The sequence below is a fragment of the Thunnus albacares genome, chromosome 23 (genome assembly GCF_914725855.1).
Source record: "Thunnus albacares chromosome 23, fThuAlb1.1, whole genome shotgun sequence".
Classification (NCBI taxonomy): Eukaryota; Metazoa; Chordata; class Actinopteri; order Scombriformes; family Scombridae; genus Thunnus; species Thunnus albacares.
The window spans coordinates 4,398,701-4,426,350 of record NC_058128.1 but is presented as its reverse complement, the minus strand read 5'-3'; the positions used below and the strand labels follow the sequence as shown (position 1 = coordinate 4,426,350).

The 27,650-nt window shown below is 38.1% G+C and overlaps 2 protein-coding genes across 3 annotated transcripts; one reads left to right on the top strand and one right to left on the bottom strand.

Annotated features, from left to right (window-relative positions):
* Window positions 1-44: 44 nt before the first annotated feature.
* Window positions 45-14,917, bottom strand: dmtf1 (cyclin D binding myb-like transcription factor 1). Of its 2 annotated transcripts, none has more exons than XM_044343040.1 (17): window positions 14,819-14,917; window positions 12,015-12,130; window positions 11,743-11,838; window positions 9,584-9,669; window positions 7,517-7,628; window positions 6,525-6,601; window positions 5,624-5,781; window positions 5,480-5,512; window positions 5,243-5,352; window positions 3,122-3,350; window positions 2,894-3,045; window positions 2,603-2,803; window positions 2,419-2,501; window positions 1,485-1,673; window positions 1,163-1,372; window positions 921-1,026; window positions 45-680 (listed from the first exon to the last, which is right to left on the bottom strand). In XM_044343040.1, exons 2-17 carry the CDS (start codon window positions 12,121-12,123, stop codon window positions 646-648), a joined length of 1,986 nt encoding a protein of 661 aa, XP_044198975.1. In that variant the 5' UTR covers window positions 12,124-12,130; window positions 14,819-14,917; the 3' UTR covers window positions 45-645. The 2 variants fall into 2 exon arrangements, with proteins under 2 accessions (XP_044198975.1, XP_044198976.1); XM_044343041.1 differs by having other exon boundaries at window positions 2,419-2,495.
* Window positions 14,918-16,143: 1,226 nt separating this feature from the next.
* Window positions 16,144-26,328, top strand: cwf19l1 (CWF19 like cell cycle control factor 1). Its single transcript, XM_044343328.1, has 14 exons — window positions 16,144-16,252; window positions 17,370-17,454; window positions 17,605-17,689; window positions 19,513-19,614; window positions 19,698-19,912; window positions 20,981-21,096; window positions 21,550-21,634; window positions 21,748-21,900; window positions 21,997-22,180; window positions 22,345-22,424; window positions 23,424-23,633; window positions 24,148-24,267; window positions 24,898-24,995; window positions 25,130-26,328. The coding sequence occupies exons 1-14, from the start codon at window positions 16,230-16,232 to the stop codon at window positions 25,272-25,274; spliced, it is 1,701 nt and encodes a 566-aa protein (XP_044199263.1). The 5' UTR covers window positions 16,144-16,229; the 3' UTR covers window positions 25,275-26,328.
* The last annotated feature ends 1,322 nt before the right edge of the window (window positions 26,329-27,650 follow it).

Sequence of the window (27,650 nt, the reverse complement as noted above, 5' to 3'; positions counted from 1 at the left end):
ATCCTCTTCCATGGAGCCCGCCATGTTTCTACAGTAGCCCAGAATGGACAAACCAAACACCGGATCTAGAGAGGGCCTTTCCTTCATGCTTGGAGGATGCTAGATGCCACTAAATCCTAAACACTGATCCTTTAATAGAAAGCGAAAGACAACTTTTTAAATCACATGATCCATGATAAAATTGGACTGATCCAAGTTGCCATTTAGAATTTTACCTTCATGTTTTTGTGACACAGATGTTTACATAATTCTACGTACTTACGATCATGGTTGTTTTAAGGGTCAGTTCATGTTTGCGCCTGAAGAAAACTCAAGAGTGTCCATTATTACATCCATCCATCACAGCCTTTAGAGTCTCTGTGGCGCCGCAGGGAGCCGTAAAAATGTCCGCCGATGGCCGTGCATTCACATTTCATCCAGGGGCCGAGTTCTGTTTCACTTACAGTCGCACAAGTAGGTTTTAAAAATGTTTACTTCCTGGTTTAACACAGGAAGGGAGTCTGGGAGGTCAGTGACTTTAACTCACAGATCAACACACCGTGCAGATGTGTGCTGTCATCGTCGTCGGTATCGACCTGGTCAGCAGCGATTTCACCAAGCTGTAGTCAGTCCTTTCACAACATCAGCCGTGATGAGGGTCTCGGATTAGTCGGAGCCTTCCTGGTTCTCCAAGATGGGATCTGAGGACAGAGACGAGAGAGAGAGAGACGTCCAGATTCAAGTCAGGGTTTCTCTCTCAGGTGTTTTCTGCTGCTTTCTGATTCATGTAGAAAAAAGGACTCAACACAGCTGATGAGCAGTTTTGTGAACAAAAAAAGGGTAAAAATATATTTATATTCCCCAAACTAAGAGATTAGAGAGTTTTGTTCTCTTGTATTGAAATGTTTTATCGTTACCTGCACCTATCAGGTTTGTGTTACCTGTCAGGGTGCTGCTGATGTTGGGCGGCGAGACAATCAGGACGGCGCTGCCAGATGTGATCCCAGAATGCACCACTGGACCCTCCACTGAGGGGGAACTCAGCTCCTGACACACACACACACACACACACACACAGACACAGACACAGTTTAACTTCCTGCGTTTTAATATCTTCAGTATCCGACCTTGTTTGTGTTTGTGTTAAATCTGAATTAAATATTTGGATAAATGACTGAAATACCTTGTCAGTGAAGCCATCAGCCATTGACTCCTGAGTTTCCGTGACGACGCTCTCCGAACCCTCCAGGAGACTTGTGGCATCGAGGTGGTCGTCCTGGCCCCGCCCCTCCGTCTCTGCGACCAGCTGTGATTGGCTGAGAGGATCTGAGGAGGCGGGGTCAGAGGTGACGGTTTGGATGATGACGCCATCGCTGGAGCAGAGGCCGTCCGTCTGAGGAGGGAAAAAACAAACAAACAAACAAACAAAACCCCACAAATACAGGAATTTAGTGTTAGTGTGTAATAATCAACACCAGAAAAAGGCTGAAATCTTCGTCACTGACCGACAGGCTGTGAAGGATGATGTGTTCATGTGATGACGGCGAAGAGCCTGTCGTCAGGGTAACTGTGCTGTTATTGGCTAAGCTGAGAGGAAGGCCCTGACTGGTGGAGAGGCTGAGCGGCAGGCTCTGATTGGACGTCGTCTGGAGGTAGTAGGTCCCCGGGGTGCCGGTGGGCTGCAGGTGGAACGACTGAAAATCAAAAAACAACAACAACATTTTAGTCGGTTTTAATAATAAAGTATGTTTTCTTATTAGAGACAGACCGATAGATCATCAGCCAATATGTGATTATCAGATTGTCTTTTACTCTCAAATATTGATAACTGTATCAATTAATCTGGCTGTAATTGTCACTATTGTTACAGGATGTCCTGAGTTTTCATGCTTATTGTTAACGAGGCCACTGATTAACTTCAACATTACGCTACTCGTTAATTCACTGAGCCTTCGCTGTTAAAGTAGCATGAAGTTTAGTTTAGTTTACATTATAAGATATTTACATTTTGCTCAAGTTTATAAGAGCAGTTATACAACAGACTGGAACTGTGTTCAAGGTGTCTTGATACTGTACATGAGCGGTAGGAAAATGGTGGTCCGTGGGCCAAATCTGGCCCTGCAGCAAAAAACATTTGGCCCCTGAAGAAAGTAGATCAGCAGCAAATCTACTTTTACATCAGTAGTCTGACAGCACAGAGGAAACATATGAGGTATTTTGCCAAAAGTCCTGTATTCTTAAATGAATTAATAGAAATAAAAAACTAAATATTGGTTGAATCTAACTGTACATTATTTTAGAGGACACCTGCCAAACCGTGAATACTTAAAGATGTTTTGTCAAATGTAGATGTTCTGACTTCTGCTGCAAACTTCCAGCTAACAGCAGGTTTAACATATAATACAACGTATTGGCTGGATCATTGTGTGAAGTGCTCACAGGCAGGATCTCGAAGGTCTGCAGGGCTCCTGTGTTCAGAGTGATGGTTTCACTGTCGCTGGCTGCTGCTGAAGAATCTGAAGCTTACGAAGAGAAAACCAGAATCAGGATCAAGTTCAGTCCAGCACACATAGCTGGAGTCTTATGTCGAGTTAAAGCAAACAGACGGCGCAGTGTGTCTCACCCAGGTGTGTGATCTGCAGCGGGATCTGTACGGGAATCTGCAGCGCCGCCACGGAGCTGGGGGCGGGGCTGCCGCCGCCGCCGCCGCCGCCGCTCTCCTCCAACCGGGTGAGTCGGATCTGCAGCGAGGACGAGGAGGGACTTCCTGGTCCGGCTGCCGTCTGCGAGGACGCCATCACCTCGTGGAGAGCCTTCAGGAGGACTGAACATTGACACACACACACAGTTGACAACTTGTTTTTGTTTCCACAGCAGACTGGATCCTTGTGTGTGTGTGTGTGTGTGTGTTTACCGCCGAAGGGAATCTCCTTGTGATTGGCTACTTGTCTCTTGATGCTCCACCACTTGGATCGCAGCCACTGGGGCGATCGGACGCTGCTCCACCCGCCTGCAAGATCCTCCCACTTGATTTCATTCTCATCCTCCACCTGCAGCTCCAAAATCCTAAAAACACACAGTCGTTCATGTAGCTTATAGAGTGGAATCATAACACACACACGCACGCACGCACACTCCGTACCTGCGTGTGAGGTTCAGGTCGTCCTCCTTCGTCCACTCCGTCCCTCCGCTGTGTTTCCAGTTCAGGTAGTTCAGCCATTTCGACCGACACTGTTTCTCTGAGCGCGTGCGAACCTGGTCGGCGACCGACGCCCAGGAGACGCCGCCCGTGACCGCAGAGCCCGGCGTCACGCCCGCCATCTCGTACACCACCTCAGCCAGCCGTCTCTCCTCTTCCTCGCTCCACTTACCTGATAGAAAGAAACACACACAAACAAAAACGAGTGAATTATATGTGAAAAACAAACAAACATACAAGGATTCAATTAAAAGTCAATGAGTTTACAACATTCAGTATCTATAAATATATATTAATAAAATCATTTTGTACTGAAACCAGAAAACAATAAAAAGAAAGAACAAGAAAATTACAAACATGCAGAGATTTTCCCTAAAATTTTACTACGGTTACAGTCTGTCAGTTTTTCTAACAGCTTTTAAGAACATGAGGAAGTGAAACTCGGAGGTTAAACTGTAAAATCCACCTGTATACTTTCTATATGTGCTTATCATGTCATTAAGATCCCAAAAAATCCAAATATTACTTAAAGTAATACTTGGATGAAATCTGGTCATATTGTCTCTTTTATAACTTCATATTACAGTTAAACAGCCTGAGTTTATGATCATTTATTAATTTGTTTTGTTTTACAATCCACAAATGGAATATTTTGATTTCAGTTAAAGGAACAGTCTGATATTTTAGGGATGCTGATATAGAGCGCTGGGACTTTTAACTATTACATGTATCACTCTGCTTTACAGGTGTTATAATAACTGTTAAATACATTAACAGTCGTTACTGAGATCAGATTGTAACAAACTCCGACAGACAGCTTCTGTTTTAACCGCCGTTCCCCTGAGAGTAAAGCAGCTGTCACAGATGTTACCCAGGATGTGCATCAGAATCACACGTCAACCAAAGCGACTGTCAACAGACTCTCAGTTCACTGGATGCACAATCAATGGAAACATACAGATTAATGTACATGATATAAAGTAACTGGCACTGCAGTAAAGTGTAGACAAAGTAGCGACTGTGCAGGAAAATGTTGTTGAAAATACTCCACAAAAAGTAAAAGTCCTGCATGAAAAATCCTCCTACAGTAAAAGTACATAAGTATTATGAGCTTGATGTAGTTAAAGTATTGCAGTAAAAGTACATAAGTATTATGAGCTTGATGTAGTTAAAGTATTGCAGTAAAAGTACATAAGTATTATGAGCTTGATGTAGTTAAAGTATTGCAGTAAAAGTACATAAGTATTATGAGCTTGATGTAGTTAAAGTATTGCAGTAAAAGTACATAAGTATTATGAGCTTGATGTAGTTAAAGTATTGCAGTAAAAGTAGTGGTTTGGTCCCTCTAACTGATATATTATTATATATGACATCATTAGATTATTAATAGTGAAGCATCAGTGTTAGAGCAGCATGTTACTGTTGTAGCTGCTGGAGGTGGAGCTAGTTTACACTACTTTATATACAGTTAGCTAGTTTAGTCCAGTGGTTCCCAACCTAGGGGTTGGGCCCCTCCAAAGGGTCAGCAGATAAATCTGAGGGGTCGTGAGATGATTAATGGGAGAGGAAAGAAGAAAAAACAAAGTTCTGATACACAAATCTGTTTTCAGTTTTTGGACTTTTTCTCTAATCTTTGATTTTTGCTGAAATATTGGATCATTTGAACATTTATTGAAATGAAAGCATGTGAGAAGTTTAGAGGGAAAAATCACTATTTGGTGGAGCTGTTAACAACTCATAGACATGTGAAATGTGACCCCGACTACACACTGCTTTTTGTAAGACGTCAAAAGACAAAAAGGTTGGAAACCACTGGTTTCATCTTTAACAAGGTGTTGTATTTTAAAAGCTTGTTATATTATCCATTGTGTCAAATAAATGTAGTGGAGTGGAAGTATAAAGTAGCATCACATGGAAATACTCAAGTAAAATACAAGTACCTCAAAATTATACTTAAGTACAGTACTTGAGTACTTAGTTACTTCACTGCTCATCAGTTTCCTCTACAGATTGGAACAGGATGTTTGTTCCCAAACTTTCAGACTGTTCATTAAGGATTCGTACCTGTGTTGCACGTGTCCTTCATCAGTCGGCAGCGGTCTTTAACAGAGGAGGCGCTGCGACCCAGAGCTGCTCCGATAGTTGCCCAGTCGTTGCCGTGTTTCTCTCTCAGCCTGAACACACATCAGAAATAAACAATAAACTGATAAATATTAAAAACATATATAGATATATGTTATATATATAGAGAGATTATAGATGACTTTTTTTGCATTAAAGACACGTTGAAGTTTTACTCACGTTTTTAGTTTCTCTATCTCGTCTGGAGTGTACCTGAAAAAAACGAGAGAATAATGGATTCTGTTACCATTAGACAACACAGACGTCTCTCCCCCTCTTCTTCATCTCCTCCTCATCATCATCATCATCCCCTCCTGCACTCACTTGCCGACGTGGTTTCGGTTGTCGTACATACGTAGAACTCGTCTGTAGACGGCGAACAGCGGCCTGTTTAACCCCCACGCCACTGAGCGGTAAAAATCCTTCCTCTCCTCTTTAGACATCTCAAAAATGATCTCTGCTGGGTCCTCGATGCCTCTGCCCTGACACACACACACACACACACACACACACACACACGCACGCACGCACGCACACACACATGTCAGGTTTACATCCACATGTAGCACAAATGAACTCTCTCCCCCCACATATAAGACAGTCAGACTCCATCACCTCATTTAAGTCCCACCTCAAAGCTCACCTGTTCAAACTGGCATACTCTCTATAACTGGACACTATGCACATCACCTGTTTTTATGCTAATGTTTTGTTTTAATTGATGTTTTTTTTAATTCTTTTATGCTTTTATTTCTTGTAAGGTGACCTTGGGTGACATGAAAGGCGCCTCCAAATAAAATGTATTATTATCATTATTATTATTATTAAATATTTACCAAATTTTTCACAAAATCTGCAAAAGAAAATGCGAATTAACATCCAATACTGTTGTGTGAATATTAGGAGTCATTAAAAGAGCGGTAGACAAATATCAAACGATGGAAAAACGTGACGGAAATACGACATTTCTGTTTGTTTCATGTATTAATTTGAGAAACTCCTCATCGCTCCACACAGATCTTTTACAACTTTTACTTTCTAATTTCTGACGTTTCCACTGTTTTTTTTCATGCAAAATGAAAATATGCATAAAAACCGTTAATATGTGTAAGTGTGTGAGGGTAAAAAGTGATGCTTCCTCTCAGCAACACTCTCCTGAAAAAACAAAGGTTAAAAAAAAAAGAAAGAGAGAAAAGTAAAAACCAAGATGGTGAAAAAAACTTACCTTCACATATCGATCGATGTTGCTCATGAGAATATCGATCTCCTCTTTAGACCACATTCCCTGCTTCCACTTATGACCTAAAGAGGAAGAAATGTTTTTTTTTAAAGAAATGATTAAACTCTGCAGAATGTTTCTGTTTCTCTGACCTGCCTGTTAACATCTTCATCAGCTGTTGTTTTTGTCTTTTCTGTTGAAATCTGTCATTTATCTTCTTACTTTTTCCTCCTGTATCGCTCCGTCTCTCCGTGCTGCAGGAATACGTTTAAGCAGAACTACTTTTTTTTTTAAGTTAAAGTATTGAACATCACTAAATTTCAAATGCTTTCTGTTACAGATTTTGTAGATAACTCACGTAATTAAGGTTACAGCTGAACCAAACCTGCACCAGCATGTGGAGAAAACTAACACAGAGCAGCAAGAGACAAGAATCTATGAAAAAATAATGTTTTTACAACACTAAACTGTCACTAGATACACATCTGTAACATCTCTGTCAGAGGTTAATTAGACACTTTTTACCTTTGAGATGTTTTTTTTCTACTTCAGTAAAACTTTGCCAAAGTTTTTGCTTAAACAGACTGTTTTTGCGTATCTGTTTTCCAAGTTACAGGAACGTTTATTTAAAGTATCGACTCATTTTTCAACATTATTTTCATTGAGAAGGATGTGTAAATGGAGTCAGTGTATGTAGTTGATGGTTTGGGACACACACAGGCTACGTTAACTACGTATGTAGCGTTACTGATTGTTCATTAAAGTGGGACATGTGGATGAGCGTCACATACAAAGCGTCACCTCTAGTTGACAGTTGCTTTATTCTTAATACTGAAAATGTTCTTTATGCTTTCATGACATCGTGGCAAAGAGGAAACTCATGCTGATACTAATATATCTATATATATAATATATCTATCTATACTCTGCTGATAACATCGGCCATGATGATGTAATGATCAGGACCTAGTGTGAGTATGTAGTGTGTGAGTTTGTACCCTTGTTAGCCAGCGTATCTTTGTCTTCTTTAGTCGTAAACCAGGCCTGACTGACGGGTGAAACCTCTGTCTTCTCACCGGGGGAGAGCGACTCCTCCTCCTCCTGCAGGATCTACACACACACACACACACACATAAACACACACACACACACACACACACACACACACACACACACATAAACACACAAAGAGGTACTTTTCAGAATAAAATGTTTTCTAGTAATGTGAAGTAGCCCTTTAGTCTTTATAGACCGAATCACTGTGACGTCTCGCTAACAACAACAACAGTCACTTTCAGGTAAACAGCTGGCAGTTGATTTGAATTGCGGAGAAATGAGAAATCAGCAAACTTGTTTATTTCTGTTGTCGTTTTCAGCCGTAACTGTAACATTTATTAGATATATAGTTAAACAAGGCGGTCCGACCTATCTGACGTTTCTGCTGTTTATATTATGTACTGTGCTTTGCTTATGTCTTTGACATCTCACCGCCAGTCGGACTAACTGGTGGCTGCCTTTGTTGTAGCAGGAAACTGCCTTATCACTGATTTACATTTATACTTATTTTTAATTACTTTTACTACTTCATGCTTATACTTACTTAAACTTACTTTTAATTACTTTTACTACTTCATGCTTATACTTACTTAAACTTACTTTTAATTACTTTTACTACTTCATGCTTATACTTACTTATGCTTACTTTTAATTACTTTTACTACTTCATGCTTATACTTACTTATGCTTACTTTTAATTACTTTTACTACTTCATGCTTATACTTACTTAAACTTACTTTTAATTACTTTTACTACTTCATGCTTATACTTACTTATGCTTACTTTTAATTACTTTTACTACTTCATGCTTATACTTACTTAAACTTACTTTTAATTACTTTTACTACTTCATGCTTATACTTATGCTTTTAATTACTTTTACTACTTCATGCTTATACTTACTTATACTTACTTTAAAGTACTTTTACTACTTAATGCTTATACTTACTTAAACTTACTTTTAATTACTTTTACTACTTCATGCTTATACTTATGCTTTTAATTACTTTTACTACTTCATGCTTATACTTACTTATGCTTACTTTTAATTACTTTTACTACTTCATGCTCATACTTACTTAAACTTACTTTTAATTACTTTTACTACTTCATGCTTATACTTACTTATGCTTACTTTTAATTACTTTTACTACTTCATGTTTATACTTACTTAAACTTACTTTTAATTACTTTTACTACTTCATGCTTATACTTATGCTTTTAATTACTTTTACTACTTCATGCTTATACTTACTTATACTTACTTTAAAGTACTTTTACTACTTAATGCTTATACTTACTTAAACTTACTTTTAATTACTTTTACTACTTAATGCTTATACTTACTTATACTTACTTTTAATTACTTTTACTACTTAATGCTTATACTTATGTTTTTAATTACTTTTACTACTTTATGCTTATACTTACTTAAACTTACTTTTAATTACTTTTACTACTCCATGCTTATACTTACTTTTAATTACTTTCACTACTTCATGCTTATACTTACTTATGCTTACTTAAAAAGCCTAAACTTCTTTGTTTACTTGCTTAAACTGACATTTATTTCTGCGCCGCACCATTAAAGAGTTATTATAAACAAACACTGTGACTGGTTCTGTATAAAGTTGCATTTGTTTGTGACAAGTTTATCTTGTTATGCTGTATTTCACTAATTCAGGATATATTTTGTTGTTGTTTTTTTTATTACAAGAATTTTTCTTTTTGAGTTTTCAGTTACAGATAATGAATTTTATCTTATCTATTATGTATCGAGTCCTATCATTAATTGTATAGTGTATATAATGTCAGCTCGAAGTAACTATTTTGGTGTCTGTATGTTCTTTGCTCTTTGTCATGTTGACCACCAGGAGGGTCGAAATGTTGCTTTATTCAGTGACATTAAGTTTTTTGGGAGGTAAAATCAAAATGAAAGTGTACAGACAAAGACAGAGGTAGAAAAAGAAGAAGAAGAAGAAGAAGGAGAAGAAGGAAAAAACTGTACCTGAATCTGAGCAACACCCTCCTCAGAAAGATCTCCGTCTGCTGTGGCCGTCATCGTCACCTCGAAGCTCTCATCGTTCTCCGACACTGAGAAGACAGAGAGAGAGAAGAAACAGTTACATTGAGAGTATGTTGTGTTTATTTACCCATTAAACAATTATCAAGAAACTGATAAGTGGCTCCAGCCCTAAAAGTAAATATCTTCAGATCTATTAAACTGAATTTAGACTATAAAACATGATGTTTAGTTGTTTTATTTATGAATTAGAAATTAGACAACACAATTTGAGAAAACTAACACTCAAAACTAATTATAATCACCAATATGTATGTATAAACTTATTATTTTATTACTAAAATTAAGTCTGGTACACATCTACAAATACAATTTACATTTTACAGTTTCATTTAGCAGATGCTTTATCCAAAGCAACGTACATCTGAGAGCTGAAACAACACAAGCAAGGATCTAGTCAGGAGAGAACAATGCGAGTAAGTGCCATAAAGCTAAGTCCAAGTCCAGTAGGACGTAGGTGCCGACAGGCGGTGCACAGAGACAATACATAGAATGCACAGAAGCTTAGTTTTTTTTTGTTTGTTTGTTTGTTTTCTTCAGTCCATCAAGTGCAGAGGTGTTTGTGATAGAGCTGGGTCTTAAGTCTTTTCTTAAAGATTGAGAGAGACTCTGCAGATCCAACAGAGTTTGGTAACTCGTTCCACCACCAGGAATCTACAGAAGAGAAGAGTCTGACTAGCGACTTAGGGCCCTGTTGTGGTACCAGGTGCCTTTCATTGGTAGAGCGTAGTGAGCGGGAGGGAGTGTAGACCTGAATGAGGGAGTTCAGGTGGACGGGAGGTGTTTTAGTTGTTCTGGATCATCTGCAGAGGTTTGAACGTACACGCGGGGAGGCCTGCCAGTAAAGAGTTGTAGTAGTCGATGTGTGATATTACGAGAGTCTGTACCAGGAGTTGTGCTGCATGCTCAGACAGGTAGGGTCTGATCTTCCTGATGTTGTACAGGGCAAGACCGAGAAATTAAGGCCACGTGAACCTTAAAGGTTAGTTGGTCATCGATCATGACACCCAAGTTTCAGGAAGACTTTGTGGGAATGAGTTGGGCTGATTCGAGCAGGATGCTGATGTTTTGTTGTATAGAGGGACTGGCTGGGATGACAAGGAGCTCAGTCTTTAGGGGGTTAAGTTGAAGGTTGCGTTCTTTCATCAATGCCGATATATCAGCAAGGCATGACGAGATCCAAGCCGAGACTGCGTGGTCTTCTGGCAGAAAAGACAGGAAGAGCTGGGTATCATCAGCATAGCAGTGGTATGAGGAACCATGGGACCGGATTATTGCACCAAGTGAGGTGGTGAATATTGAGAAGAAGAACGTCTGTAGTTTTAATTTTACTTATATTAATAATTTGTCTGGTCATCACTTCTTAAAAGAGCTGTTTGAGGGTTAAAACTTGGTTAGAAAATAGGTTTACTTAAATCAATATATATCAATATATAATCAATATTTTTTCTAATAACACTGCATGATCTGTCAGTGTGTAATATGTTGGTCGTAGCTCATAGTGATGAACCTACAGAGAATTATCAGAGACTCTGCAGCTCCTGTCAGCTTTACGGAGCTTTATATTGAGTTTGAACTCATTGTTTATCTGTCCGGCTGCAACTTTACTGTTCTGGTTCACTCTCAGCGCTCTCATAGCATCGTTTTGGGCCGCAGCAGGCAGAAAGCTAAAAAGCCACTGTACACTACCTGCTCAGCACCAAACAGACACAGTTAGCTGTAGACTAGCTGGTGAACATAGTGGAGCATTTAGCAGCTAAAGAACCAGATATTTCCCTCAGGAGTTGGTAGAGAGCAAAAACAGAGCTAAAAGAGAGTGAATATTGGACTTACATTCACCAGGTGGACAGAAACACGACTCCACATGAATGATAATGTTGCTCCGTAACTGCTGGATGTGGAAATAAGCAACTGTTTGCTAACAAGTTCAACATATCTACTTAAAAGCTGATGATATGTCAGTTTTGTGTTTCTGCTGCCCCCAAGTGGCCAAAAAAAATCAGTCAGCAGGTTTAAGGTTGAGGTGGGCATTATGTTAGTGAGGCTTCTTACAAGTATACAAGTACAAAATGTGTGTGTCTTACTTGGTAAGGTGACCACAGAGAACTGTGGTGTTTCTGAGTCTTCCTGTTCGTCCGTGGAGAGACGAAGTTTCTTCTGAAGGGGCTCAGAGTCCTCATCTACACACACACAGGTTCTTAATACATACTTATGTTTGTTTACATAAAATACTGGAGAAAAACTGGCTTAAAAAAGTAAAAAAATGTCTGTAACAGCAGCAGGAGTGTAAAAAGGATAAATTAGGCAGGCAAAGAGACACTGAAAGGTGTGTGTGTGTGTGTGTGTGTTAACCCACCGTTGGGAGGACAGTGCAGTATGATGCTTCCATCGCTGTCCTGAGTGAGCGTGACGGAGTTGACGGTTTCCAGCGCCGCAGCGTCCTCGTCCTCTGCTGCCGAGCTCATCGTTCACCTGGAAATAAATACAACGGATGAACTGCTGGGTCTCATTTCACAGCCGCGGCTCTGTGCACTAACAGGAAGGGAAGAACATTAACGTTTCTCCACTCGTTCAATGAACACATGGTCAATGAGAGGAAAAGCAGAACTGGCAGAAACAAAAATCTGATACACCTGAATTACAGAATGTCAGCAAAAGTCATGACACTGTTTATGTGGTTGGAAAATCTCAAGTTTTTTTTAAAATTAAAATATACATAATTTTGTGGAAAAATAGTTTTAAAAAATTATTTACAACTTAACATATTTACTGTAAGTGTTGAATAAATGTTTATTGAAACTATTTTATACATTCTGATGATTTTGACCATTATGATAATTTAACAGCATGAGTTATATACATACAATATAACACTAAACAGACTAAACATGACAGACGTTCTCTTTTCCATTTATTCCATATAATAACTTGTAAATACTTCATGTTTCATGTAAATGATTCACTTCACAGTTCATGTCAAAAATACTTCCTTTAACTCTTGAGGTGGGTCAACGTTTCCATTGAACAGATATCCTGGACAATCTCAAACCACTGATCTTTATCTGGAGGATCAGCTTTACACCAGTTTCTTGTAATAGTTTTTTTTTTTTACAAATATCTTTTCTATAAGATTAATTCTGTATCACTGGTTCGGGTCTCAAGACACATTTGAAAGGTTACAAGATTATTTATAGAAAAAAAAAAATACTTATGCTTCATAAATTTATGCTTAATTTTTTCAGACTTCCTCTTTAAATCTTTGTTTATTTTCTTGTAAATTATTATTGAATAATTGTACTTGTTTGGGACTCTCCATATTATTCTGATAAATAAGGAGACATAATTTGTCTTTGATTGAATTGGTCACAAATGGTAAAAAAATGATGAGGAGTAGAGCTGCAATCGATTATTCATTTGGAGTCATTTTATTAGAAAGAAAATGTCCAAATTCTCTGATTCCAGCTTCTCAAAATATGAATATTTTCTGGTTTATTTTGTCGTCTGTGACAGTAAACTGAATTTTTTTTTAGTTGTGGACAAAACAAGACATTTGAAGACGTCACCTTGGGCTTTGGGAAACAGCGATCGACATTTTTCAACATCTTCTGACATTTTATCGACCAAACAACTAATCAATTAATCAATAATGAAAATAATCATTAGTTGCAGCCCTAATGAAGAGGCCGAAGTATTTTGCTTTAAGGTGTTGGGAACCACAGTTCTATATTATTTGATATTTCTCCGGCGGCCATATTGGAGGTCCTAAATTTTAGGGCGTCGACAGAACAGCTGGCTGCTTTTCTACAGTTCTCCATTTCAAAAGAAAGAGAGTTAGATGGTTTGTTTCTGCTATTTGTTAAATTGGGGCTGATTATCATCTTTAACATCATCATTAACCTTGTTGGATAACCACCACCAACACTGTCTGATATACAGCAGAAAAATAAACCCTGTAGTTTGTCCTGATTTTTGTTTGTGATGATGCTTATTTTCGTCTCATTCTTCAGTATATCAAAATGTTTCTGTGCTGACAAGAGTAAAAGATACACAAACACTAATATATTCTAGTTTCAGGGCAGTAATACAAAACTATGAGAAATGTTTATTTGGAAATAACAAAACAAACAAAAAACAGACAAGTTGATAATATAATGTATCTAATGATCACATATTGATAGATGGGACTGGTACATTAGGGTTAGAAATGATCCACAAACAAGTCATTTCAATAGAATCTAAATAAAACTACTGTGTTGTTCAGTGGAAACAAAATATAGTCGCTACAGCCAGAAGTTTGGATAAAAAACCTTGAAATATGTTGTGCTTGTTGGTACAGTATGTATCCAGCAGTGGAGGAGGAAGTACTCAGATCCTTTACTACAGTACAAATACAGCAATGTAAAAATACTGCATTACAAGTAAAAGTCCTGCATGAAAAATCCTACTTAAATAAAAGTACATAAGTATTATGAGCTTGACATAGTTAAAGTATTGCAGTAAAAGTACATCAGTATTATGAGCTTGATGTAGTTTAAGTACTGCCGTAATGTAGTGGAGTGGAAGTATAAAGTAGCATCACATGGAAATACTCAAGTAAAGTACAAATACCACAAAATTGTACTTAAGAACAGTACTTGAGTAAATGTACTTAGTTAATTTCCACCACTGGCATCCCGAACGAGAAGATGGATGATCTATTACAGGTGTAAAGTCGAGTAACAATAGATGGTGAATGCATTTCTGCCAGTTATCAAGATATATGTTAAATTGTTATATTTATAAATGCAGTTTGGCGTAAAGGTGCAATGCAGCTATTGAAAACATTTGGATTCAGCGCAAAGATGGATGCGTCACTTTACGTGATGTTAAGACCAAAAAAACCCCTTTAGTTTCATGATGTTTAAGTCTTGATGACTACTTGTTTTGAATGCACAACAATGCTAACTGTTAGCATCCAGCGAGCTCGCCAGCTCAACGAAAGACGAAAAATCTCCGGCGCCATGTTAAGTCGACAAGGTGAAGCTTATGGCGTCTGTGCGGGTTTGACGCTGATCTGACGCTTTATTCTCGGTTTTGTGGCGATTTTTTGCCACCCTGAGCCCCCCGCGCGCTTCGACTACCAAACAGAAAGTGAATTTTACCAATGATTTGGATACTTACTTCCTGTTTTTGGTCCGGGGACTTGTGAGTTACCAGGATGGAGGTAAAGTGCCAGGATGCAGCAACGGCCGTGCGCGAGAGGCCCGGCCGGTTGCCAGGTAACAGAATTATCCGTAAAACGGCAGTTAGTGGTGGAAAGTAACTAAGTACATTTGCTCAAGTGCTGTACTTAAGTACAATTTTGAGGTACTTGTATTTTACTTGAGTATTTCTGTTCCATATAATAATATATCAATCAGATTGACACAACCACTACTTTTACTGCAATACTGTAACTACATCAAGCTCATAATACTTATGTACTTTTACTGTAGTTGGATTTTTTATGCAGGACTTCTACTTGTAATGGAGTATTTTTACGTTGCTGTATTGGTAATTTTACTTAAATAAAGGATCTGAGTACTTCTTCAACCACTGGTGTCATTATTATTTGAAAATACATGTTTTATTTAATTTGATAACATTCAACTTATGCAATTGAGTTTTATTTTTACTTTAGGAGCTACAACAGAAAAAGTATGAGTACGTGCTTCCTAAAGTTTAATTTGAATAATAAACAATCAAATACAATAAAATATAAAGTCTGAAAATAGAAACTGGTCTTGAGATAGGTCTATAGATATTCTGACTTTTCATTGGCTGCGGTCCAGATATTCTATTTTATTTTTAATTTTATAAAACATCATTCATGTATTTCAAAATGAATTTAGCTTGCATTCTTACTGACTTATTTTTTGAGCCTATTTGAAAACCTGCTCGCCTGCCAGAATTGAATAGAAAATAATAAAACATCCAACCACATGCAGACAGATTGATTCAAACTGAATAAAGGGAATAAGGTAAAAATACATTTTCAGAAGCACTATTTAAAGAAATAATAACAATAATAATATATATTTTTAAGAAATGTGTTTTATTTAGTATCAAAGTCGTTCTTGACCTCGGAAATAGAAGTTTGACAAAATAATCTAAGATTACTGATGAAGACTGAGATGAAAGCTCCTTAAAAAGCTGGTAAGGATATCATGAGTTAAGATTATGTTGTTTTAGTGTTTAATTATTTGTCTTTAATCCAAAACAATTAAATTTGCGTATAAAGAATCAAACCTGGCAACCACGCTGTCCGCTCTAAAATCTCTCCTGGTAGCAACCTGACTTCACTATATTTTTATTAACTTAAATAATGATAAATAGATGCTAAAAAAATAAATTAATTACACATATTTGTGGTGTTTATTCAGCAGCGACGTTTTATGAGTAAACGAAGCCTGATTATGGGGAGACGGACACTTTGTCAAAGGTTCCACTGTCATTTCTGTCGGACCTTTATTAGCGACGTACTGAACCTTCAAGCTCGAAAAGTACAAATTACACATTTTAACATTTGTCTGCTGTAATTTAGCCAAAAGAAATGGGAGAACAGCCAGTGAGAGTGTAAGTTATACTTTACTAATACTTCACCTGTGGCTTTAATCGCTTTAATATCGTTGTGGTTTAATCTGTGGCGGTTTTTATTTCTATTTTATCTTAAAGCTTGATGCGACTGGCTGCATTTTAGATTTGGTTGTCTAATAAAACACATTATTTCTTTAAAAAAATGTAAATAAACCTCAATAGGTAGAGTTTCTTAACCGTTTCAGCTCGTGTTTGAAATACAGAACCAGTTGTTTTAATTGCAGCAAAGATCCAACAACAACCGACACACGACGCACCAAACCTCATTCAAAAATATGCTAAATTTAGATTAAATTAACCTGCACATTTATAAACAAGGTACGACTCAACTGTGTTAGATTAAGATTTAATTAATAACTTGCACGTTTATAAACAAGCTAGGACTCGAAAATGTGTGAAACTGAGATTAAATTATGCATCGGCACATTAGTAAACAACGTGGGAGTATTTGCTATTTTGCTGTTGTTTGCTTAATTACGATTAAATGAGTCGTCTGCACGTTTATAAACTATGTAGGGCTCAAAATGTGATCAATTAAGATTAAATTAATAATCTGCCCATTTTATAAACATGGTAGGACGCACCGAACCTCATTCAAAAATGTGCTAAATTAAGATTAAATAAATTATCAGCACATTTATAAACAAGGTAGGACGTAATGTCAGTACGTAATCAATATTAGTAGATGGGACTGAAAAACTCGGCACACATTTAATCCACCAAATTTCATTAATCTTAAGAAACTTTTAGTCTGATTCACTAACAAGCTGTTGGACTGACAACCGGGTCTGTTACAGTTGTTTTAAATGTTATTGATGAAAGGCACATTTTGGTTTAAAACACCCAAATGTACATCTTTAATGAGGAGTAAAGCACCATTAAAGTTTTATTTAGGCTGTGAGAAAAACATAAGGGAGAGAAAGAAACCAGCCACAAGTTATTTGGACTCTTGAATACTTCTTCAAACGAATGTTATTATATTATGCTGATGAGTAGAGTGCCTGTATATGTATTTAGTGTCATTGTTGTTAATATCCTATGAGGTATTGTTGATATAAGTTGATATAAAAGCATTAAAGTGCGTGTTTGTTTCCAGCCTGGCATGTGGGGATGTTGAAGGCAGACTGAACGCTCTGTTCAACCGAGTCCAGACCATCCAGAAGAAGACCGGACAGTTTGACGTGAGTCGGTCATAAAGCCGCAGCATCACGCCCTGAATCTGAAATATCTCTGTGTCCTTTTTACAGACACGACTCAGCCTGGAGTCGGTGAAATGTTCAGTAGTTATCACGTTATCTACCGTCCAGTTTGTTGTTGTTGTTTCTCTGCAGCTGCTGCTGTGTGTCGGAGAGTTTTTTGGAACGACGCCGGAGGCCGAAGCCGAGTGGCAGCAGTACAAGACTGGAGCCAAGAAAGGTACGAACAACTGCTAGAAAAGTAGCCATAGATGTAGGGCTGCAACTAACCGTTATTTTCATTATCGATTAACCTGTCGATTATTCTCTTGATTAGTTGTTTGTTCCATAAAATGTCAGAAAATGGTGAAAGATGTTGATCACAGCGTTCAAGATGACGTCTTCAAATGTCTTGTTTTATCCACAACCCCAAAGATACTCAGTTTACTGTCATAGAGGACTAAAGAAACCAGAAAATATTCACATTTCAGAAGCTGGAATCAGAGAATTTCAATTTTTCATTTTTAAAAAAATGACTCAAAACGATTAATCAATTATCAAAATAGTCGTCGGTTAATTTTCTGTCGATTGACTAATCATCGCAGCTCGTTGCAGAAGCAATTAAATGATTGTTGAATTATTAATGTAGTAACAGAAGGACGATCTCTTTGTATTGTACTTCACACCTGATCTCTTACATTACTCACTTCTTAATGATGCTACATCCAAACTACTTCAGCGTTTTCGAACCCCTAAAACGGTGACGGACACCAACGTTTGCTTCCTGATTGGCTCTTATCACTCATGACTTGTTCTGTTACTTCCAGTCGGAGTTCCACTTTGTCATTGGTCCAAGCAAAGAAATCTTGTACTTTTCGCCATTGCTGTTCTTCCTCTGTGGTATTTTCTGCAACTAAGCAACCAACCACATAGTCAACAATCTGCTTCCTGTTTACACAGTATGCACAGTGTACGAACGGTCATGTGATGATGTGTTTTCAGGCATGTCAGTATGGACGGATATTATTTTAGTTTTTTAAAATGCCGTTTTAAAATGAAAACACATTAGCCTTAGTCTGTGTTCCATCAGTAGCGTCCTTCTCTCCCATTTTACTTGAATGCTGCACATGGCGTAAAAAGTCGTAGTGTTTAGTTGTGCTGGTGCGATCGAACAAAGTGATGAGTTTAGTGTGAAACTAAATATTTAAAACACGATTCAACTGTCACTCAGCAGCTGCATCTGATAAAAACCAATGGCATATTGTCGAGGGAGTGAACTATAAATAAACTTATCACATTCATTGTAAAGCTCACAATAACTTTGACAAACATCATCCCGAGTTCAGCCGCGGTTTCAGCTCGAGGCTACACGTGAAGGTCTCGACAGATGATGATGATGATGATGATGATGATGATGATGATGATGATGATGTGTGTCACCTTGACTGAACTATGACTCACTGACAAATCAGTCCTGTGTGTTTAGTCACAGATTATGTTTTCATGTTATGTGCAAAGGTGTGACAGTGAATAATCTGTCTTTTTGAAGCAGTTTATTAGACAATAGTGTGTTGAATGTGACTCACACTTAGTTGGAAACATTTGCCTTTAACTGCCAAAAGCGGCACTTTGGATCTAAAGCCAAGTGAAGAGTTGCTACTGGTGTTTTTCCCTCATTCTGCATCACCATTTAAATATCTTGTTTATCATCCAAAATGAACCTAGTACCTTTTAAATTTAATTATTATGAAGTTTTTATTAAGAATAGTTGCATGTAATTACATCAAACACTGATAAAACAATGACATCTAAAATATATTTTCTCTCCAGATACAAATTCTCTGCAATCAGAGAATTTGGACTTGAATCAAAAGAATTGCAGTTACAGTTGGTAGATTTTTTTGTTAAGACAGATTAGTTTGTTCAGCAAAACTAAGAAGAATGATTTATTTTTATGAAAACAAAGATATCTCGGTCCAACAGTCATAAACACACTGATCAATTTTGGATTCTGGATGAAGAAATCACAAGTTTTCAGTTTTTGCTTCTTTTGTCCTCCTTCAGCTCCCATCCACACGTACATCCTCGGAGCAGCGAGCCAGGACACGGCGAAGAATTTCTCCAGCGCTGACGGCTGCGAGCTGGCTGAAAACATCACGTACCTGGGTAGGACACCGCTGCACAGGAGGGTTTGATTTGTTCATTTAAGTTCCCGTTATTGAACGCGTGTGTGTGTGTGTGTGTTTCAGGTCGGCGGGGCGTGTTCACGGGCGTGTCGGGCTTACAGATCGCCTACGTCAGCGGTCGGGAGGCCCTTCAGGAGCCGGCCCCTGCTCACTGCTTCACGTCCAAAGATCTGTCGGCCCTCGTCGCCCCGCTGACCAGCAGCTCCAAGTTCAGAGGAGTCGACATCCTGCTGACGTCACAGTGGCCTCGAGGGGTGTGGAACTACGGAAACAACCCGGTAACTTAGAGTCAGAATCCAGAATATCTAAAAGTTATTTTTAAAAGGATGGACGAAGTTTCACGCGTGGAGTTTTTAAGTCAGTTTATTGTAACTGATGCCATTTGCAATTCTTCTGATTCATTACAGACAAGATCAAAAACTGGATTTAATTACAGTTAATTAAAACGTTTTTTGTATGAAAAACCTACTTTACACACTAAGGAAGATTGAATTTATGTTTTACTTTAAAGGACGAGTTCACAATTTTTCAAGTGTGTCATAAAACAACAGTCACGATCCCAAATGAACAATGAAACATGTTTTTCTTGCTGTAATCATTCCTCCTGTTCATACTGACCATTAGAAGATCCCTTCATAATGACCTTACAATGTAAGTGATGGAGGACAAAACCCACAGTCCTCCTTCTGTGCAAAAATGTATTTAAAAGTTTATCTGAAGCTAATATGAAGCTTCAGTGTCCAAATGAGTCAAATCAAGTAGATATCTTTCAACGTTACAGTCTTTTTAGTGCCAAAGTTCCTCTTTTTGTTACTATACTTCCACCTGCAGCTCAACAGGGAAACACTGTCCGAGAAAACACAAAGAGGGAATTTGATGCTAAAAAGACTGTAAATGTGTCAGATATCCACTTGATATGACTAACTCAGACTGATGAAGCCTCATATAAGCTTCACATCATCATCACTTTTAAATGACTGTGTGGACACACTGTGGATTTTGGCCTCCATCACTTCCATTGAAATCACATTTGAAGGATCTTTTAACAGCCAGTATGAACAGGAGGAATGATTACAGCGAGGAAAACCTCATATTTTTTAAGTCATCCTAATTTTGGTTTAAAACATTTCACTTTTGGACGTAAATGATTGAGAAACGGAACAAAATCACTATTCTCATTAATACTGATCCACAGTTTATTTGAAAATCTAGACGTGTTTTTAAGTTTCTAAAAGTTGCTTTTTATCACATGAATGAAACCGTTTGTGCAGCTCACGTCAGTATCTCTTCGATCCGGACGTGTTTCCTCACTCTCGTCTCGTCTCGTCTCGTCTCATCTGTTGCAGGAAGTGAACACAAAGTTCTGCGGGAGCGGCGCCGTCGCCAACCTTGCAGACAAACTGAAGCCGCGCTACCACTTCGCAGCACTAGAGGGCGCTCACTACGAGAGACTTCCATACAGGTGCACCTGTGTTTACTTTTAGATGTTCGTACACTAGAACTGATTCCCTGCTGCAGTCATAACATGTGTATGTGATATTTAGGAGTAAATGCGCATTTATAAATTACAAAAATGTGGGTTTTTTGTTTTTTAAGAGCTTAATTAATCACCAACTGTTTTGATAATTGATTAACAGTCATTTGTATGGAAAATAATGCCCAAATTCTACTAAATGTGATTTTTTTTTTCCTGTTTTTTTAGTCCTCTATGACAGTAAACTGAATATCTTTTGGTTTTGAACTGTTGGTCGGGACAAAATAAGATATTTTAAGACATTTATAGACCAAACAGCTAATTGATTAACTGAGAAAATAGTCGGCTGGTTAATCAATAATGAAAATAATTGTTAGTTGCAATAAAACTTTGTGTCAGCCTTAACAGTATTACTACATGTGTTTTCGTTTCCCTTCTCAGGAATCATGTTGTTCTCCAGGAAAACGCTCAGCATGTCAGCCGCTTCATCGCCTTGGCAACCGTCAACAACCCCGCAAAGAAGAAGGTTCGTGTGTCGTCTGTATCGCAAAGAGTTTTCGTTTTGCGTTGTCAGAGTTTGATGAACGGATCGTAGAACAGCCGTCAGATCCTGAGCCGTCTGTCTGTCTGTCTCTGCAGTATCTGTACGCCTTCAACATCATCCCCATGAAGACCATGGATCCATCCGAGCTGGTGAAGCAGCCGCAGGACGTGACGGAAAACCCCTACAGACGCTCCGGAAAAGACAAGACGGAGATGCACAAGACGGGCTTCGGCACCGCAGCCGAGGAGGTGAAATACTTATTTTTCCTCTCCTGTGAAAAGGGTTTTTATATCAACTGTGTTTTTTTCATTTTGAAGAGTTTGAAACCTTCTCTCTGTCTTCAGGAGCCGACCAATCAGTTCTTCTTTGACCTGAGCAAGAAGCAGGGCGGGGGTCCTCGGGGTCGCGGCAGGAAGAGACCTTCAGACGGAGACCAGCAGGGGAGACGCTGGGAGGGAGATGGACGAGGCCGGGACCAGCAGCAGCAGGACGGAGACGGGCATCAGCATAAACAACCTCGCCGGCACCGTGAGTCCGACCAGACTGGAAAACATGATGAACTTCTGTTTGTAAAGAAGAAGCAGAAGATTAAAGTCTAACTAAAAGGGCTGCTGGTGTTTAAAGGGTTAAAATGGTACAAGTGAATGAAGAATGAAAAGTATTTTAATATTTAGTGTTTTTCTCGTGTTCAGCTCAGCCTCCTGGTCCCTGCTGGTTCTGTCTGGCCAGTCCTCAGGTGGAGAAACACCTCGTCATCAGCATCGGATCACATGTGAGTCCATCACTCAGATAATAATGAATACACAGTCAAATATATTAAAAACACTGGAATTCAATGAGATAAACTGAAGGATCAAATGTTCCTTTATGGGTCGAGAACATGTCTCTGCTTCCGAAGCTAAATAAACTTAAAAATAAACAAACAAACAAAACAAAACAAAACAAAACAACAGATTAGCCTAAAAATGCTACAAATCTATTTTTCTTAGCTGAAAAGTTTTGTTATGTTTTGGAGATTCCTGGTTCTCTCAGGACAGAACCATCTGTTCTCTTTACATATTTTCAACATATGCAGTGAAATGCAGGGTTGGCGTACTCGAGACCAAAGGTTCTCAAACTTTTTTACATCAAGGACCCCTAAACTGACACAAATTAGACCACGGACCCCCATCTGATAAGATTTTTGCTTTCAGATGTCTTATTACAGAAACCCATGACTGAAATAGTCACACATTGTGTCGTTGTATTACTTACGGATGGAATTATAGTGAAAATAAATGATTCCCCTTGTTGCTGAGGACCCCCTGGAACCCCCTCAAGGCCCTCTGAGGGTCCCTGGACCCCACTTTGAGAACCACTGCTCTAGAGGAGTTAAATATCTAATGTGCAATAACAATAATAATCACAATAAGAGAGAAAAAAAGGAAAACATTGTAAAGATGGAAAAGTATATATATGAATGAAAGTATTAAAATGTTAAAGTGGAAGTTTTTAGTTCAGGAAAAATGTGAAAAATACATGTGAGTGTTGTCTTCAAGTCTATGTTTTAATATTTATATCATCACATTTAATAACTTGGAGCTAGAAAGTGTTTGAAAACGTCTTACTTTGGCGCCATCTGGTGGTCAGTAAACGGCTACTAATCCTGATGAACAACTGCTATCATTAAAGAATCAACACAGATTGGTTGATTGGTTGAATAATAACAATCATATAGTAGTTGAGACTATAATCATAAACTCAGTATAACCAGAGTATTATTTCTCTGCAGTGTTACTTGGCTCTGGCTAAAGGCGGCCTGACGTCTCGCCACGTGCTGATCCTCCCCATCGGTCACTACCAGTCTGTGGTGGAGCTGAGCTCGGAGGTGGTGGAGGAGATGGAGAAGTACAAGTCGGCCCTGAAGAGCTTCTACAAGAGCAAAGGAGAGCGCTGCGTGCTGTTTGAGAGGAACTACAGGAGCCAACATCTGCAGCTGCAGGTACAGATTCATGTCGTATCTTATGGATGTGGATTAAAATGATATCTAGCATTTCTTTTGTTTATTATTCATCATAACATATTGTGTACTGTCTCTTTAACAGTCGTAATATCATTTTATATTAAGGTAAAAGTAATGGAAGTAATGATTAAGTACTTTTTCCTTCTCACACTAATCTGCATTTTTATTTTTTATTTAATTTATTTGATTTTACACGTGCAAATAAATAAAACTAAATGCCATCTAAGGTTGCAACTGATTATTTTCATTATTTATTAATATTTTCGATTAAGTAAAGAGGGTGAAAAGTTCCTTTCACAACGTTTTGCTTTTTCTGATCATCAGTTCTAAACCAAAAAATATTCAGTTTATAATCAAATAAAACAGAGAAAAGCAGCAAATTGTCTCATTTTAGGATTTTAGATTAATGTTTGGGGTGACTGATGTCTTCGTCAGAGAGATTCTGGTCCTTCAGGATCTAACGAGCGTCCATGTTTTGGTTTTTTTTTTCCAGGTGGTTCCGGTGCCGTTGGACCGCTGCACCACGGAGGACATCAAGGAGGCGTTCATGGTTCAGGCTCAGGAGCAACAGATGGAGCTGATGGAGATTCCTGAACACACCGACCTCAAACAGGTGAAACACACACACACACACACAGAAACACACACACAAACACACACACACACACACACACAGACGTATACAGAAACACACACACATATACAGAAACACACACCTGGACACAACACAGGTCTAAAAACACACATCAGAGTTGATTTATCTTCACAAGGTTGTTTTTTTTCCCCTCATAATCCAAAAGTTTACAGCTTTTTTCCAGTTTTTACAATATAGTGAATACTAGGGATGTGCAGAGAGCCCAGTATCTGTATCTGTATTTGTTGAGGCAGCAAAAATATTTGTATTTGTATTTGAATAAAAGTCGAAAGAGGCTTAAAAATCCTGTTTTTGTTTTTATTAGGCTTTTAAGTTTAGAAAATTAAAGTGTTCATGAATAAACAACCTAGCAAGTGGATGTGTCTCCCCTCATTGAGACCTGCTGACCGACATGTGCGCTGGTATTTGACGTTTTTTTTTTTTTCTTCCCGAAAACAAATAATTTTTAGAATATTTGCATTAAACAAATATTCATTAAAAAAAAAAAAACAACAACACTATTTGTGCTTTGCCTAATAACGTATTTGTATTTGTGCACACCCCTCTAGTGAATACAAAAGCTCAAAACATCCGTCTGTTTGTGTTCAGATTGCTCCTCCTGGGACACCGTACTTCTACGTGGAGTTGGACTCGGGGGAGAAACTCTTCTACCGCATCCAGAAACATTTTCCTCTGCAGTTTGGACGGTGAGAACAGATCTCACACTAAACGCTGAAGACACACACCCTCATGTCTTCAGCTGTAATAAATAAGTTTGTGTGTGTGTGCGCGCGTGTGTGTGTGTGTGTGTGTGTGTGTGTGCGCGTGTGTGTGTGTGTAGGGAGGTTCTGGCCAGCGAGGCGTTGCTGAACATCCCGACTCGAGCGGACTGGAAGGAGTGTAAACAGACCCGAGAGGAAGAGGAGGAGTGCTGCAGGAAGCTGAGAGACGACTTCCAGCCGTTTGACTTCGCCTGGGACGACTGACGAGCACACACACACACACACACACACACACACACACACACACACACACACACACACACACACACACAAACACACACAGGCAGGATCGTTGTTGTTGTTGTAATGAATGCTGTTTTTTTGTTTTTTCATCCCTAAAACAGTTTGGGAAATACACTAATTTGATTTCTCTTCCAAATGAAAGGATTTGAAGCGTTACATCAGTGTGTTTACATGCACTTGAGTAACCGTGTTAGTTGTTTTCTTAGTTGTCATGGAAACGAGTAACCTGGTTATTTAGCTGCATGTAGACACACTGCTTGATATTAAACTGTTTGGATTTTGGATTTTTCAGGATGTCACCTTGTGCTGTAAGAAATGATAACAGGCGTTTTTCTCTATTTTCTGACATTTTATCGACAAAAAATGTCGCAACAATCCGTCACGTAAGCTCCCGTAAAATGTCGAGTTTTTACACTTTTAGCGATAAAGTGTATTTCCCAAAATGTGGAACTGTCTCCTTTTAAAATGAGGTGCTGGTGTTTTATACCAGTGTTTTTTTTCTTGACTGAGATCTTTGCAGCAAACAGTCATGAAAGTCTCCGTTTAAACGTTTCTGATTCTACAAAAAAATGACTTCAAAACATACGAATTTGGTTTCCTGTCGCTTTATGATGTAACAAACTTGTCACTTTTCAGTCTTTTTGTTCATCAAAGTGAAGTTGAAATTCACAAGAAGCCAAAAATCTCACTGTTGGTTTTAATTTTCAAAGTTTTTTTTATATTTTTCCTGCTCAAGTGATCATTACTTCCAGTATTTAACAACAAGACGTCTCTGCAGAAAGTCTAAAAAGTGACAAAATCGATGGATAAATAAAGTTTAAATCAACACATACGGAGGCTTTAGAAAGACTTTTGATAAGAACAGAAAAAAACACTGTAAACAGATTTACTGTACAGCAGCTTAGAAACCTTTTCTATACATTTCTATAGAGGTTTTTTTGTTTTCACCCCCTCCAGAGAAAGTTGTTTTCTAAATGTTTTTGTAAATGAACTACAATTAAATTCTTATTTTGGGTTTCTTGTGTCCAATTATTCATTAAAACCACGAAGGAAACATCATCTTGTCCACAGTGGAGTTTGAACCATGAAACAAAATATCCAAAATCCAACATTTATTTGTATATTTTACTCATTTGAACCATTTAGTTCTCTGAATATTTGCTTCTAAAAATGTAAAATTGTATTTGTTTTATAGGTCGGTGAGTTTCTTTGTCCTATCAGAGTCTAAATATTTCTGTTTTGGTACAAGATCAAAAACAAAAAGTTGACGTTCAGAAACTTCAGCCGTAGTTTTCGTTTCCCGCCGTTACGACGTCAAAGAAATGTACCCAACAACATGTCACATGTTGTTAGCGCTGCTATTAGGTTTTATAAAGATCAGATTATTTTTTATATAAAACGTAAAAACAAACATATTTTGGTACAAGTCGATGAGTCTGGTGAATCATTCTTTATAAAATGATTATATGCGTTTATTAATGGTTAATTTATTCATGATTAATAGATCGTTCATAGGGTGTTAACACATTTTGGGTTGCCAGGTTGTGGAAAATCCTCCAGCATCAAACTTTCTTTTTTAGCTCTTTAGTTCATCAGGAAGAACCTCAAAAGTCATTAATCACGAGTTTCTCAATTTCTAACAAACAGTCAAAAAAACTTTCAGTCACCTGTTACAATAAATGTTAATAAATTATCAATAAAGGGTTCTTGTAATCCATGAGGTCTGTGGATTTTAGTCCAGTACAAATATGTACTTCTATATATAGATACAATTATTTTGAATCTAACTCTCAGATCCATTTTCAATCAGATACAAGCCTCCAACCGAACATCGGCACTAAATGAAAAGTTATTATTCTGATCCGTCCTGACGGGAACGTGAACATCTGGACCTAATTTCTTGTCGATCCGTCCGCCAGCTGTGGAGACGTTTCACTCAAAACCAAACGTCGGTCTCATGCTGTCTGTCGCTGGAGCAGAAGTCAGAGGACCAAACGTTTTTAGGATTCTTCCTCTGGAGTCATGAATGTTTGTATATAATTTAATGATAGTTGAGATGTTTAAAGTCGGGACCGACCATCATTCCTCCACAGAACCACGATGGTTTAAGATAAAACTATAGATTGTGAGTAAATTGTGGACTGTAGATAATCAAAGATCTTGTACAGATTGTTAAACCCTTTAAAGGAAAAACTTATGATTTTAAGCCATTAACACAAAACTTTCCCTGCACAGTAAAACCAAAACACTTTTAGCAGCTACAAGTAACATCAACCGACTTTCAACTTTAAAAATTTGATTAAAAAAAATAAGCATCAAAAATCAGTCACTGAGTGA

What these genes read in the sequence shown, in the direction of transcription:
- dmtf1 (XM_044343040.1), bottom strand. Translation starts at nt 12,123, where the DNA reads ATGAGCTCGGCAGCAGAGGACGAGGACGCTGCGGCGCTGGAAACCGTC. An exon ending in GCTGCAGATCACACACCTGG is followed by an intron (nt 2,502 to 2,602) that starts GTGAGACACACT and finishes TCTCTTCGTAAG; the next exon opens with CTTCAGATTCTTCAGCAGCA. An exon ending in AGACCTTCGAGATCCTGCCT is followed by an intron (nt 1,674 to 2,418) that starts GTGAGCACTTCA and finishes TTTGATTTTCAG; the next exon opens with TCGTTCCACCTGCAGCCCAC.
- cwf19l1 (XM_044343328.1), top strand. Translation starts at nt 16,230, where the DNA reads ATGGGAGAACAGCCAGTGAGAGT. An exon ending in AGAAGACCGGACAGTTTGAC is followed by an intron (nt 17,455 to 17,604) that starts GTGAGTCGGTCA and finishes GTTTCTCTGCAG; the next exon opens with CTGCTGCTGTGTGTCGGAGA. An exon ending in TAAACAACCTCGCCGGCACC is followed by an intron (nt 22,181 to 22,344) that starts GTGAGTCCGACC and finishes TCTCGTGTTCAG; the next exon opens with CTCAGCCTCCTGGTCCCTGC.